This window comes from Pongo abelii, chromosome 5 (genome assembly GCF_028885655.2).
Source record: "Pongo abelii isolate AG06213 chromosome 5, NHGRI_mPonAbe1-v2.0_pri, whole genome shotgun sequence".
NCBI lineage: Eukaryota > Metazoa > Chordata > Mammalia > Primates > Hominidae > Pongo > Pongo abelii.
This window is the reverse complement of record NC_071990.2, coordinates 138,042,442-138,055,008: the sequence shown is the minus strand read 5'-3', so window position 1 is coordinate 138,055,008 and position 12,567 is coordinate 138,042,442. Positions and strand designations below refer to the sequence as shown.

Below are 12,567 nucleotides of genomic sequence, written 5' to 3'. Positions count from 1 at the left end.
TAGTATTGCATTACTGTGAAACGATGGGCATACCCTGGCATGCTAAGTTTCTTCCTTAAGCCATTTTTTATTTATAATAGTAAGCTCTCCGTAATGAAGGCATCAGAATGTCATGATGATTCAGACCTCATTGTAGCTGTGTGATCACACTGTCATAGGCTTGGCACTGGGATCAAAGGCATCATTAAAGCACTTGGGATGATGGTTTTTACCTGTCAAATGTTCCAGGAGGTTGCTGTACACTGGCCTGTGAGACCCTTAGATTGTGTTATGTGATCACGCTAAACACCCATAAAAGCCTTTCTTGGCTTTTTTTTTTTGGGATGGAGTTTCACTCTTGTTGCCCAGGCTGGAATGCAATGGTGCGATCTCGGCTCACTGCAACCTCCGCCTCCTGGGTTCAAGTGATTCTCCTGTCTCAGCCTCCTGAGTAGATGGAATTACAGGCATCTGCCACCACACCCAGCTAATTTTTGTATTTTTAGTAGAGGCAGGGTTTCACCATGTTGCCCAGGTTGGTCCCGAATTCTTGACCTCAGGTGATCTGCCCACGTTGGCCTCCCAAATTGCTGGGATTACAGGTGTGAGTCACCGCACCTGGCCTTGGCTTATTTTTGGTTTATTTTTATGGTATCCAAAAGTGTTTTTTTAATGGCTATATCATAGTTCTATTTTTTTTTTTTTTTTTTTTTTTTTGAGATAGAGTCTTGCTCTGGTGCTCTGTCACCCAGGCTAGAGTGCAGTGGCACCATCACAGCTCACTGCAACTTTGACATCTGGGCTCCAACGATCCTCCTGCCTCAGCCCCCTGAGGTAGCTGGGACTACAGGTACACGCCACTATTCCCGGCACCAGCTAATTTTTTTTTTCTCTTTTTGTAGAGACAGGGTCTCACTATGTTGCTCAGGCTGGTTTTGAACTCAAGTGATCCTCCTGCCTCAGCCTCCCAAAGTGCTGAGATTATAGGCGTGAGCCACCGCACCTGGCCCATAGTTCTAAATTTTAAGTCCTTTGCTAAAATATTGCCACAGAGATTATGTTGCTTCAAGCCATAGAGAGGTGGAACTCCTAACACCCATTCTGACTTTAAACAAGGCAGTATCACCACACTGAATATGCTTCTCTATCAGGAAAATAGAGGAAACATACAACTTTCCTTCCACGAGATGTTCATGAGAAGCAGGAGGCAGTTTGGGTTTCTTCAAGCAAAGTACATACATGAAATAGAAAATATCAGTAAGTTGTCTTATTAAAGTCACAAATTTTAGAAGAAACTTTCTTAAGTTGCAGAGGACCATTTACAAGGTGTATCCTGGGTATGGTATGTGGGCGTGTGTGTGAGGCACATTTCTCGCTAAGAAAATGATATCTTGTTCAACTTGGAATTTAGATTTTTATATCTTTTAAAAAATTTTGGCCAGACACAGTGGCTCACACCTGTAATCCCAGCACTCTGGGAGACCGAGGTGGGCTGATCACCCGAGGTCGGGAGTTCAAGACCAGCCTCACCAATGTGGAGAAACCCCCATCTCTACTAAAACTAAAAAATTAGCCAGGCATGGTGGTGGATTCCTGTAATCCCAACTACTTGGGATGCTGAGGCAGGAGAATCGCTTGAACCTGGAAAGAGGAGGGTGCGGTGAGCCGAGATCACGCCATTGCACTCCAGCCTGGACAACAAAAGCGAAACTCTGTCTCAAAAAAAAAAAAAAAAAAAAAAAATTTCATAACTTCGTAAATCTGAAAATACGTCACTTCCTCAGATGGGTCCTGGGTTTAGATTCTCCCAGCAATGCCCCCAAATTGTCTTTTTGTATACAGTAGCCACTGTGGAAATTGATTAAACAAGTGTTCCTGATGCCACCTTTGAAATATTAAAATGTGTTATTCAGTAAAAATAGAACTGAATTATTATTGAAAATAAGTTTTGTACGGATTTACTTAACACTAGGAAAAAACCCATCTCAATATCCTGGTGAAGATGCCCTCCCTGTGTATATAAAAAGATACATCCATATGCTTTGTGCAGTGACTGTATAAGGCCCAGATAGAGAAAAAATACAAGAGATGTCTCAACAGTTGAAAGTATTGAAATAAATTGAGAAGAGGGAAGCTAGTTTTAGTCTAGAAGACCTGTGAGACTCAACTTTGGACAGAAAAACCCCATAATCTTATAATCCAGTGAAGCCTCACAGGGAAGAGCCCTAGGTTGGCATTTCAGATGCAATCCTCGGTATCCCAGCTGTGTCTAAAATGGACAGACTTGAGAATGTCATTTCTTCAACTTATTTACAAACTGATCAGGTCCAACATTTATCTGCTGCTTGCTGAGAACAGCATCAAAGTTAAAAAAAAAAAAAAAAAGAAGAAAGAAAAAGCGTTCCAACCATCAACCAACAGTGCAACACAAATCTAAACCATATATGTGATGAGACCCACATGTCATTGTGAGACTGTTGCAGGACTCATTAATGACACCCACAGTAGCAAGTAGGTCTTCAAGAAGCCTTTGGAAGAGAGAAGGCCTGTATATGAAATGCCAGAAGGAAGGGGCAGAAGGTTCAGAGCTAGGACTCTGGGTATGGAGTTCAGACATCTGTGAACTGGGCATTCTGAACCACTTGTACAATGTGCAAAGCTGATTTTTTCTTACCATAGCACAGTGTTGCTTTCTATTACAGATGTACCTATCTGGAAACATGTTCATTCAACAGTTTGCAGACTTGCAGTTATTTTCAAAACAGCTTTTGCTTCCCTCTTTTTGTTGTAAACTCAGTCTTTTTCCAGTGTGCTGGATAAAGTCTGGCTCTGGGCAGTAAAGGGACATGGCTGCTGCTTATTTCAGGAACTTAGGGGCAAGTGTCTTCATGCCTGTGGAAACGGGAGCCAGTTAGTACTATTTCCAGCAAAAAATTTAAGAGAAAGGAGAGATTTTTATTACGATTTTGATTTCTTTACTACAACATTGCATGTGTCTGGAGTATAGCCATTACACTTTATGAAAAAGGCAAAATGGTCATTTGGGATGTTTTAGGAAGTTTGCTAAAAGGCTCCTTTGTCATTATAATCCTTCCTAAACTGCCATCCATGGGTTTAGGTCATGGATATGAAAAGTGAAAGGCTTTTAGAGATGAAGTAGGTGTCCCCTGAGTGCTTACCAACCTGTTAATCTTTTTGAGATGTTAATTTTTTCATATAGAGCCCCCTAAAATCTTGATGGCTCTAGGTCAGTCAAGCCTAAGAGAAGATGTATTTATCTTAAAAAAAAAAAACCAAAAAAAACCTTGCTGGATTGCTAGTAATATCTACTTCTTGGAAATTAATGCTTCATATTTTTTTTAAAAAGTTATTGATGGATTAGGAATATTTTTTGTTTAGCTGTTACAAATTTTAAGAGCTTCTAAGCTTGTCACTCAATCCTAAATATACTTACATCTTTATAATTTAGCTTAAAGGCTTTTGGTGTTCTGGTTGGTTACTGACAATTCTCAGTGTGGCTTTCACTGAACAACAATTGACCAAGCCTCAAACTTACCCACCCCAATTATATAATTTGGCATTTCTGTTAGGCACTTCCTTCCTCTAGGTTGGTTTCAGAACTATGCTGGAGAATTGTATGTAATTTTTTTTCTTTTGTCAGAATTGGTGTGTTAGGCCTTTTTTGTGTCACTTAAACACCTGAGGCTAGGCAATTTATAAAGAAAAAAGGTTTAATTGGCTCAGAGATCTGCAGGCTGTACAAGCATGGCACTGACATCTGCTCGGCTTCTGCTAAGGGTCCCAGGAAGCCTACAATCATTGTGGAAGGTGAAGCGGGAGCAGGCACATTCACATGGCAAGAGAGTGGTGTGAGGGGAGGTCCCAGACTTTTAAACAACCAGACCTTATGTAAACTAACTGAGGGAGAACTTACTTATCACCACGGGGATGGCGCTAAACCATTCATGAAGGATGCACCGCCATGATCCAGTCACCTCCCACCAGGCCCCACCTCCAACATTGGGGGTTACATTTCAACATGAGATTTGGAGGACAAAAACATCCAAACTGTATCAATTGGTTTCAGTTAATAAATAAACCAAAAAATAAAGTTAATGCCTCAAACCTTACGCTTTTCTCATGAAAAGCGTTTTATCCAACCCTCTCTCCATCCCCTTGTATGTATCTATGTACTTTAGTTTCTACTGATTGAGAAAGTGGGGTTACTTCATTAAAATAGAGAAGGATTTTTTGTAATCTATATATCTGTACTTTTGAATCATTTAATGTTCAGATGAACAGACTGCTTAGTTCTCATTAAAAGGGTTTATTTGATAATGCTTTTAAGCTCACCAGTACTTGATTCTCAAAGGGTGATCATTAGTGAAAATAGGGATTTAATAAGTCTAAGATGTCCTGACCCCAACTGTAGGAACATTATATTAATAGAGGATTACAGTATTGGAAAATTGTCTGAGTAAATAGAATCCATCCTATTCAATGAAGATTATGATCATTGATACATAAACCTTTGACTTTTGAATGGCATGCTTTCGTTCACAGCATGTTGACTTGAATGTGGGAATGGAGTATCTTAATCTCTCTGAGGTCCCTGACTGTTAGGTAATTTTAAGTGTCAGCTGGGCTCAGCCCAAACATTAGATGTTGCTGGGAAGGTATTTTGTAACTATGATTAACATTTACAATCAGTTGACTTTAAGTAAAGGGGATTATCCTGGCTATTGGGTGGGCCAAATCCAATCAGGTGAAGGCCTGGGAAAGAAGAAGGAGGAAGAAGAAGGAGGAAGTCTGCCTTAAGGCTGTGACGTGGAAATCCTGCTTGAGTTTTGAGCCTGCCAGCCTGCTGCACAGATTTCACACTTGTTTGCCCCCACAGTGGCAGTAGCCATTATTCCTTAAAATAGGTCTTTATATATAATATATTTCTCTCCAGAGATACAACCGAAAATGCTATTGGTTCTATTTCCTGGAAGAACCCTCATTGATACACTGACCCTCAGGAAGAAAATTAACAGTTTTTACCCGGAATCGTACAAATCATTTTAATTATTTAAGAGATAAAATTTAAAAATTAATCTTTCCTGATTTTTTAAGGTAAAAACAGGATATTAAACTTTCAGTAAAAAAAAAATGGATGTCTTTTAATTTCAGGGCGTTTTAGGAGAAAGAAATGGAAGGAGTGGCAAAGTAGCAAAGGACGGTGATACGGTTTAGATATGGTTTCATGTTGAAATATGACATCCAGTGTTATAGGCTGACCTAGTGGGATATGTTTGGGCTGTGGGAGCCGATCTTAGGAATGGCTTGGTACTCCTCTCATGGTAATGAGTAAGTTTTCATTCTGTTCATTCATGTGAGAGCTGGTTGTTTAAATGAGCCTGACATCTGTCTTGCTCCCTCTCTTGCCATGTGACACACCTGTTCCCCTTTCTCCTTCTGTAAGTGTCCTGAGCCCTCAACAGAAGCAAATATCAGCACTGTGCTCCTCGTACAGTCTGCAGAACTGTGAGCCAAAATAAAACTTTTATTTATAAATTATCCAGTCTCAGGTATTTATAGCAACACAAAACAGACTAACACAGATGGGATTGAGGAAAAGTTTTAAAACATTCTGAAATGAATGTTCTTCACCTGTCCAATGCATTGCTGTCCTAAAGACTCAGTGCTATCACTATCCTTAAAATGCCCGTAAAGTCATATACTGAATTGGTTTGCTGTTCTTTAGTATCGCTCTTCATTCACAAACTTTTAGATTTCATCTTTCAAGTCACATAGCTATAGGGATCCACCTATAACAAATTGGCTCATTGAGGGGAAAACTCTCTTATTCATTTTTATCAGTAGGTTTTTCTGTTGTTGTTTTAGACAGATTTTCGCTCTTGTTGCCCAGGCTGTAGTGCAATGGCGCGATCTTGGCTCACCGCAACCTCCGCCTCCCGGGTTCAAGCGATTCTCCTGCCTCAGCCTTCTGAGTAGCTGAGATTACAGTCATGCGCCACCATGCCCGGCTAATTTTGTATTTTTAGTAGAGATGGCGTTTCTCCGTGTTGGTCAGGCTGGTCCCGAACTCTCGACCTCAGGTGATTCACCCGCCTTGGCCTCCCAAAGTGCTGGGATTACAGGCGTGTATATCAGTAGGTTTTCATTACATTGTGGGTGAGAGAATGCGGGAAGTCTGGAAGCTGCAGGTGTGGAGATCAGAGTAGTGTCGTCCTCTTCTAACCCAAACACCTGGAGAAGGTTCAGTTGTTTCTGTGATTTAGCATTTAAGGCTAAAACCTCGGGGCCATCAGTTGAATAAGTAAAATCATGAAATGCAGAGTTGCTTACAAAATGAAGCCATGTGAGTAAGTATGTGCACAGGTACAGCAAAGGAGAGGACTTTATCTCAGCCTTGCTTTTTCCCTCTGCCTGAGTGTTCTCTCTTGGTTATGTAACTCGACTTTCCATTTGCATCAAGTCATGGAATCTCAGGATCAGAAGCAGCTCTGGAGATCCAAAAAAAAAAAAAAAAAAAAAATCCAACCTGTAAACAGTGCATTAATCCAACATCATCATCCCAGATCAGTGTTTGTGCACAGCTATCTTCAATGTCAAGAAACATAACTTTTTATATTCTGGTAACTTCCAGTCACTGGTCCCGGTTTTCTCTTCCAGAGCTAAATTTACACTTCCACTAAAAGTGTAAATTCTTCCATATGTTAACCTTTAATTCTGTTATTTTATTCTTCTGGAGTCTTGTCTTATTTTCTTCTATGTTATGTCTCCTATATTATGGCCTAGAATATTTATGATAAGTCCTAGGTCACTCTCTTCGGAATGTGTTCTCATTTATCATCCTGTTTCAAATATCTTGCGTGTACCATGTGGTATGAGGACCAGAAAACAGAGAACGTTTGTCCTCCTATTAGGTACGCTGGTGTCTGCTGATTCCGCTGTGACACTGTTAGGGTTTTTACTTCCTCAATGTGCTGATGATGTTTAGTGAGCTTGTTGTCCAAGTGCTCTCCTTGTTTCTGGTGCAGCTTGGGTAGGTCTTCATTTTGTACCTGTCCAATTGAACTTTTTTTAAATATAAAAAGAGGTGTTGCTGTTTATTCCTACTGAATTGATAAGAATATAGCCTATTCAGTGGGAATAAACTGAATAGGCTGTATCCTGTCTAAGTATAGCTCATTATTTCATTCTTTGAGATCATTTTGGACCTGAGTCTATCCATCTCTTAGCTTTCTTTTATCTATGGATATAAAGCACTTGTTCTCCTATTAATCTTTAATAAAAACACAACTACCTTTCTTTCCATTGCCCACTTCTCCATCTTTCATCTGGACTATTGCAGGATCTTGGTATTCACGTTCAAGCCTATGGATAAGTTTTTCACACTGCTAGGGGGTATCTGTTAAAAAAACACAAACATGATTGATTCTCATATTCCTGTTTTTACGTCTATCCCTATGGCCACCATTTGATCCCTTTTCTCTACTTGGACGAAGTAGTTACATAGCTAGTCTCTGTCCCATCTCTTTCTCACGGCAAGTTCATCCTGGCCTGTCTGGATCACACATTTAGCTGTCAGTACCCTTCGGTGGATCCCCACTGCCTCTGTTTGGTGAAAACATTATGCCTTTGGCTCTGTATCCTTTCTGATGGCATGCCCCAAAGCACCCCATCTGGCATCTTTGACATGATTTTACTACTCCTAAAGCAAAGCAAGTCAAGGAACCATAGTTTCATTTTCTTATCTTTCTAACGGTGTGGCTCAACAATAAAACTAAATTAAACAGTAAATTAAACTGCTCACAGACCCTCAGTGAATTAGGTAACTTACAGAAATACAGTCCAGGCATCTGTATGAATCTTCTATTGAACCCAGCGATTGATTTCTTTGCCTCATTTGGAATCTATAAAATTGGATTTCTTAGCCTAATTATCGTGAGAGGAGAGGACAGTCTTTGCACATTTAACTTTTATCAAGTAATTCAGAAGTTCATGTAGAAAAGAATTTTGGCACTTCTGGACCCTGATGAAAAGTAAATAACTTATACATACGTGGAACTTGTAATTTACTGGTGGCAGGCCATTCAACCCAGCAGTAATAATTTCTGTTTTCAGCTACAGCTGTTGAATAGTACAAATTAGGCTCTTTTTTCTTTCAATAATGTTTTTGTAAAGCTCACTGGGCTTTTAGAAAGGGAAATTTTAGGTATGTTTCTCACTGGTTAAGCAGATTTCTTGGATTCATTCATGGAGTGTGCTGTTTTCCAACTTTATGGTCACACAAGTCTAGGAAGCATAAATGTGAACAGAAAGCTGACGCTATGTGTGCGTACGTGTATGCATGTGACTACATGTTAGTCTTTTATATAACATTGTGACAGCTAGGCCCAAGTCATGAGCTTACTTCCCCAAAGATCAGCAAGTTTGACTCTGTTTCTTATTCATCCAACTCACAGGTTGGACATAGGCCAGAGATGCCAACCAGTCAGGGTAGGAGGACAAAGAGACATAAATTTATTGTGGACTAAGCAGGTGGGGCCTGCAGTTGCTCAGGGGCCTATTGGACTGTTTTAATCATAGTAGCTGAGTGGTAATGTTTTTACCCATAAATGTGAATACATTTTAAAATTATACCGCAGAATATTTTTACGCAATATAAAGCCAATCTAGTTGTAAAATCTACCCTTTTGCACTAGACAGTGCCTCATTTCTCTCAAATTTGTACAAAGCCTGTATTAATACAACATTTATCACTTTAACAATTTAAACAAAGTAGTTGCAAAACCTTACTGACTATTGGAGGGATGCATGCCCATTTCCCATGGGGACTGATTTAAGCCTCTGTATCTGCATGTGATATGCAAGGATAGTTGTGCCACATCTAATTGAAAATGCTCCTTAGTGCTGGAGAAGAGTTCAGGAGGCTGGGCGTGGTGGCTCATACCTGTAATCCCAGCACTTTGAGAGGCCAAGGTGGGTGGATCACCTGAGGTCAGGAGTCAAAGACCAGCCTGGCCAACATAGTGAAACTCCATCTCTACTAAAAATGGAAAAAAATTAGCTGGGTGTGGTGGTGTATGCCTGTAATCCCAGCTACTCAGGAGGCTGAGGCAGGAGAATCACTTGAACCCGGGAGGCAGAGGTTGCAGTGAGCCGAGATTGTGCCACTGCACTCCAGCCTGGCGACAGCGAGACTCCGTCTCAAAGAGTTCAGGAATTCAGAGTAGTGTTTATTTTACTTTGGCGGATATTTAAATTTAAGGTCTCACCATACCCCTTTCCGTATTTGCCTTTGGTTTGGATCAAAATGTAAAAGGGAATTGGGAGAAGATGGTACCCACACCCCTACAGGGATCAAGCCACAGTATTCCTGGAATTCCCCAAGAGCTAACCACTATATCCATTAAAGATTGGGTGTGAACATTTAAGAAACTAATCTCAAGTGAATTTATGTCTTAAGTGAAAAATGTGTCCTTTATAAGGGAAGGAAAAAAATCCTTTATTGTTGTTATTTGATCTTGCGCTGTTTGCTTTTCTGTGACAGTGACGCAGCTAGTTGATGTTGGGGTCAGGATTTACAAGACAGCAGGATGAGAGCATCTTGACTCAGTGGAGATAATGTGTTAGTTATTAGAGCAGCAGCTAGCTTTATTTGGAAGCTGTAAGCTGTATTTGGGTGACAAACATTTCTAAATGAAATTAGTCATTTGCTTAAGACAGATTTTCATTTTCTTTACCAAAAGGTAGTTTCAAGTATGCTTATTTTGTATGTGGGGTTTTTTTTGTTATTATTTTGCTTTTTTGTTTTGTTATGCTTTTGCTATTGTAAATACTGACCTGATTCTCTTGAAGTAGAGGAAAGAAGCTAATGTGGATTTGAAAATATTTTCATTTCACAAATAGTATGATATTGATGTATATTACACCTATGTTTATTGATCATCTGATTAAAGAAAAATAATAGGAAATAACAAATCATGTCTCATTCAAGAATAAAAGTTTACAAATAGAAAATTATGGAAGTATATTACATTTACAATTTGTATCCATTTTTTTATTTCTTAAACGATAAGATCTTGAATATTGGAGGTATGCCTCCTCCCTTTGCTTCCATCTCCACATAAGTTGGAGATTGATCTAGGATTCTAAAACATCTGGGTCAAACATTTGTCATCAGGAGAAGCACTGGACTAAGAGGAAGATGGTCTAAATTTTAATGTAGACTTGCTGCCAACTAACATTTGACCTAGGCAAGGAATTTCACTTCATGAGATTCAGCTTCCTCACATGTAAAACGATGCTGACTCACTTGCTTTCTCAGGCCCACTCAGCTCCAAAACTCCATTCTACTTTATTCCAAAGACCCACTGCACAGATTGACACAATTTAAAATAAACTCTAAAACTGAAATCTCCTGCGTTTCTTCACGCCGGAGATCTAAATACATGTGAACTTAATTAAATCCAGCAGCCTGTGGAGGGAAAGAGTTCTGAAGATTCATTTATTTTTTTCAGCATGTGGTTTGCTCACCATTTAGTACATCCCCCAGCACCATGCTGGACAATAAGAGTAGATACAAAGAAGTACTTCCTGATAGTGTTGATAGTTGAACTGGAAACACCTTGAAAATAATTACAAAGCAAAAAATGGACTAGCTACAGCAAACTATTATAAAGTATAATAATAGTTGGTATTTATTAAGCACTTCAAGTTGCTAGCACTATACTCATTTAATCCTCACCCTAATACCATAAGGTAAATGATAGTCATCACCCCAGTTTTACAGAGAAAACAGAGGCACTGAGAGAGTTAAGTGAATTGTCCAAAGTTACCGTTCCATGCAGGAGATTTAGAGAGCATATTGTACTTGCCTTAGACTTCCTTGGGTCCTCTCTTGGGTAAGTAGGTTTAAGTATTGAGAAAAAGTAAGGGAGTAGTTGGGGAGTGGGAGGATTGCTTTTGACTTGCTAAGCAGACTTGATGTTTATTAAAACACAAAAGCAAAACAATGTTTTTTCTTAATTTGGCAGTTGGCATGTTTTAATGTCATTTATTGTAAATTTTTTTTGGAGACAGCATACATTTTAAGCAGTCTAGAAGTGGAGAGTCTTAAAGTGAGATAGCTTATTTCAGGAGAAAACAATAATCACATGATTCTGTGCTTTGAAGAAAACGATCCAAAAAAGAGCTAAAATTGGGTCAAGTGTTGAGCATTGCTCAGCACCGCTGGTAGCGACTGCCCAGAGCGGTGGGGATTGAGGGTGGGGGATGTGCTGGGTGTAATAGAGGCAGGTTTTTCTCCTTTGGAGAATTCCCGAGTATAGGTTCTGTCCTTGAAACTTGAGTTGCAGAGGAGACACTCCACGTTGTGATCTCTGGTGGGAGCCAGCATAGTTCTTCCGTTGCCTGTCTTCACTGGAGGGTTTCAGGGACATGGCACTGGTGGCCCTCATGACTGGTGCTGCCAACCCTGTTCTTAAACATGCTCTGGGGTGGTAAGAATGTCAGGAAAGTAAAGTGAGCTGCTCTGTGGGTACCAGCCATGCCTTCATTCATCCAGGGGCTTGCAAACATTGTTATGATAGACAACCTGGCCCAGAAAAGAAGAAAAAGCCTTTCTTCCTCAGGCCTCTCTCTCCATACTGAGGAGTCTACTGCTGCTTGTGCAAGCAAAACTCTTTCTCCTCCCATCCTGCTGCTCTGCCGCTGAGAGGAAGAGGGAGCTGCCCAGCAGCCTCACGCTGTAACCCTCTGCTGGTGAGTTCCCAGAACCCAGCATCCTGCAAGCTGCCGCTTCTCAGCTGGGGAGATGGAGCCGCTCTGGGCCCTCCTCGATTAGGATATGTTAGGGTTGTCAGGGCAACTGTTAACGGCAACATATCGTATTTTTCCCTCTCTGCTGTGGGCTGAATATTTTACTGTGTGGTAGCAGGAAGAAGATTGGGAAAAGGTGCTGCAGCAGGAAGAAGCTGGGATCTGATTGAACAGGTTGTGCAGTGGTGGGAGGCATCAGACCCTGTGTGTCTTTAGTAGGGCTTTTCTGGAAGGAGTGTGTGTGTGTGTGTGTGTGTGTGTGTGTGCGTGCGTGCATGCATGAGCCAGAGCAATCACCAGCGCATGTGCCTGTCGGGGAGTCAGTGGGAGGGGGCTGGTAGGGGAGGTGGGGAAACTGCTGCTAGGTGAGGGGAACTGCAGGGCCTCAGTTGCCAAGTGGCTGGTACTATCTGTCAGCTGTTTGCAAACTGTTTACCCATAGGGGATCTATTACAAGTGCTCAAATGAACAGGCAGCTTAGGAACTAGCAGCTTCCTGGGAGCTGCAATTACATAAGCATATATTTTTAATATAATCGCAATTAAAAAAAAAAAAAAAACAAGTAGCAGCGGTATGCCTGGATCAGCTACAGCTCTCCGACATGAGAGACTGAAGAAGACCAATGCAAGGCCAATTCCTCTTGGTTTATTCACCATTAATGAGGAAGACGAACCGCAAAAGAATGGAAATTCCAGAAGACCAAAAGGTATGCATTAGCTCCACCCTTTGGTCGGAGCCAGATCCAGCCCTTGTCTC

General features: G+C 40.7%; 1 protein-coding gene across 5 annotated transcripts in view; it reads left to right on the top strand.

The window, feature by feature from the left end:
* The window catches only part of MAP7 (microtubule associated protein 7), a 204,769-nt gene that overhangs the window by 11,576 nt on the left and 180,626 nt on the right, over positions 1-12,567 (top strand). For 2 of the 5 annotated variants that reach the window (XM_054556901.2, XM_054556900.2), the window contains exon 1: positions 12,370-12,517. The exons of 2 other annotated variants lie outside the window; for them this stretch is intronic. In XM_054556901.2, the coding sequence (XP_054412876.2) occupies positions 12,385-12,517 (133 nt within the window). In that variant the 5' untranslated portion in view covers positions 12,370-12,384. 5 annotated transcript variants of the gene reach the window in all.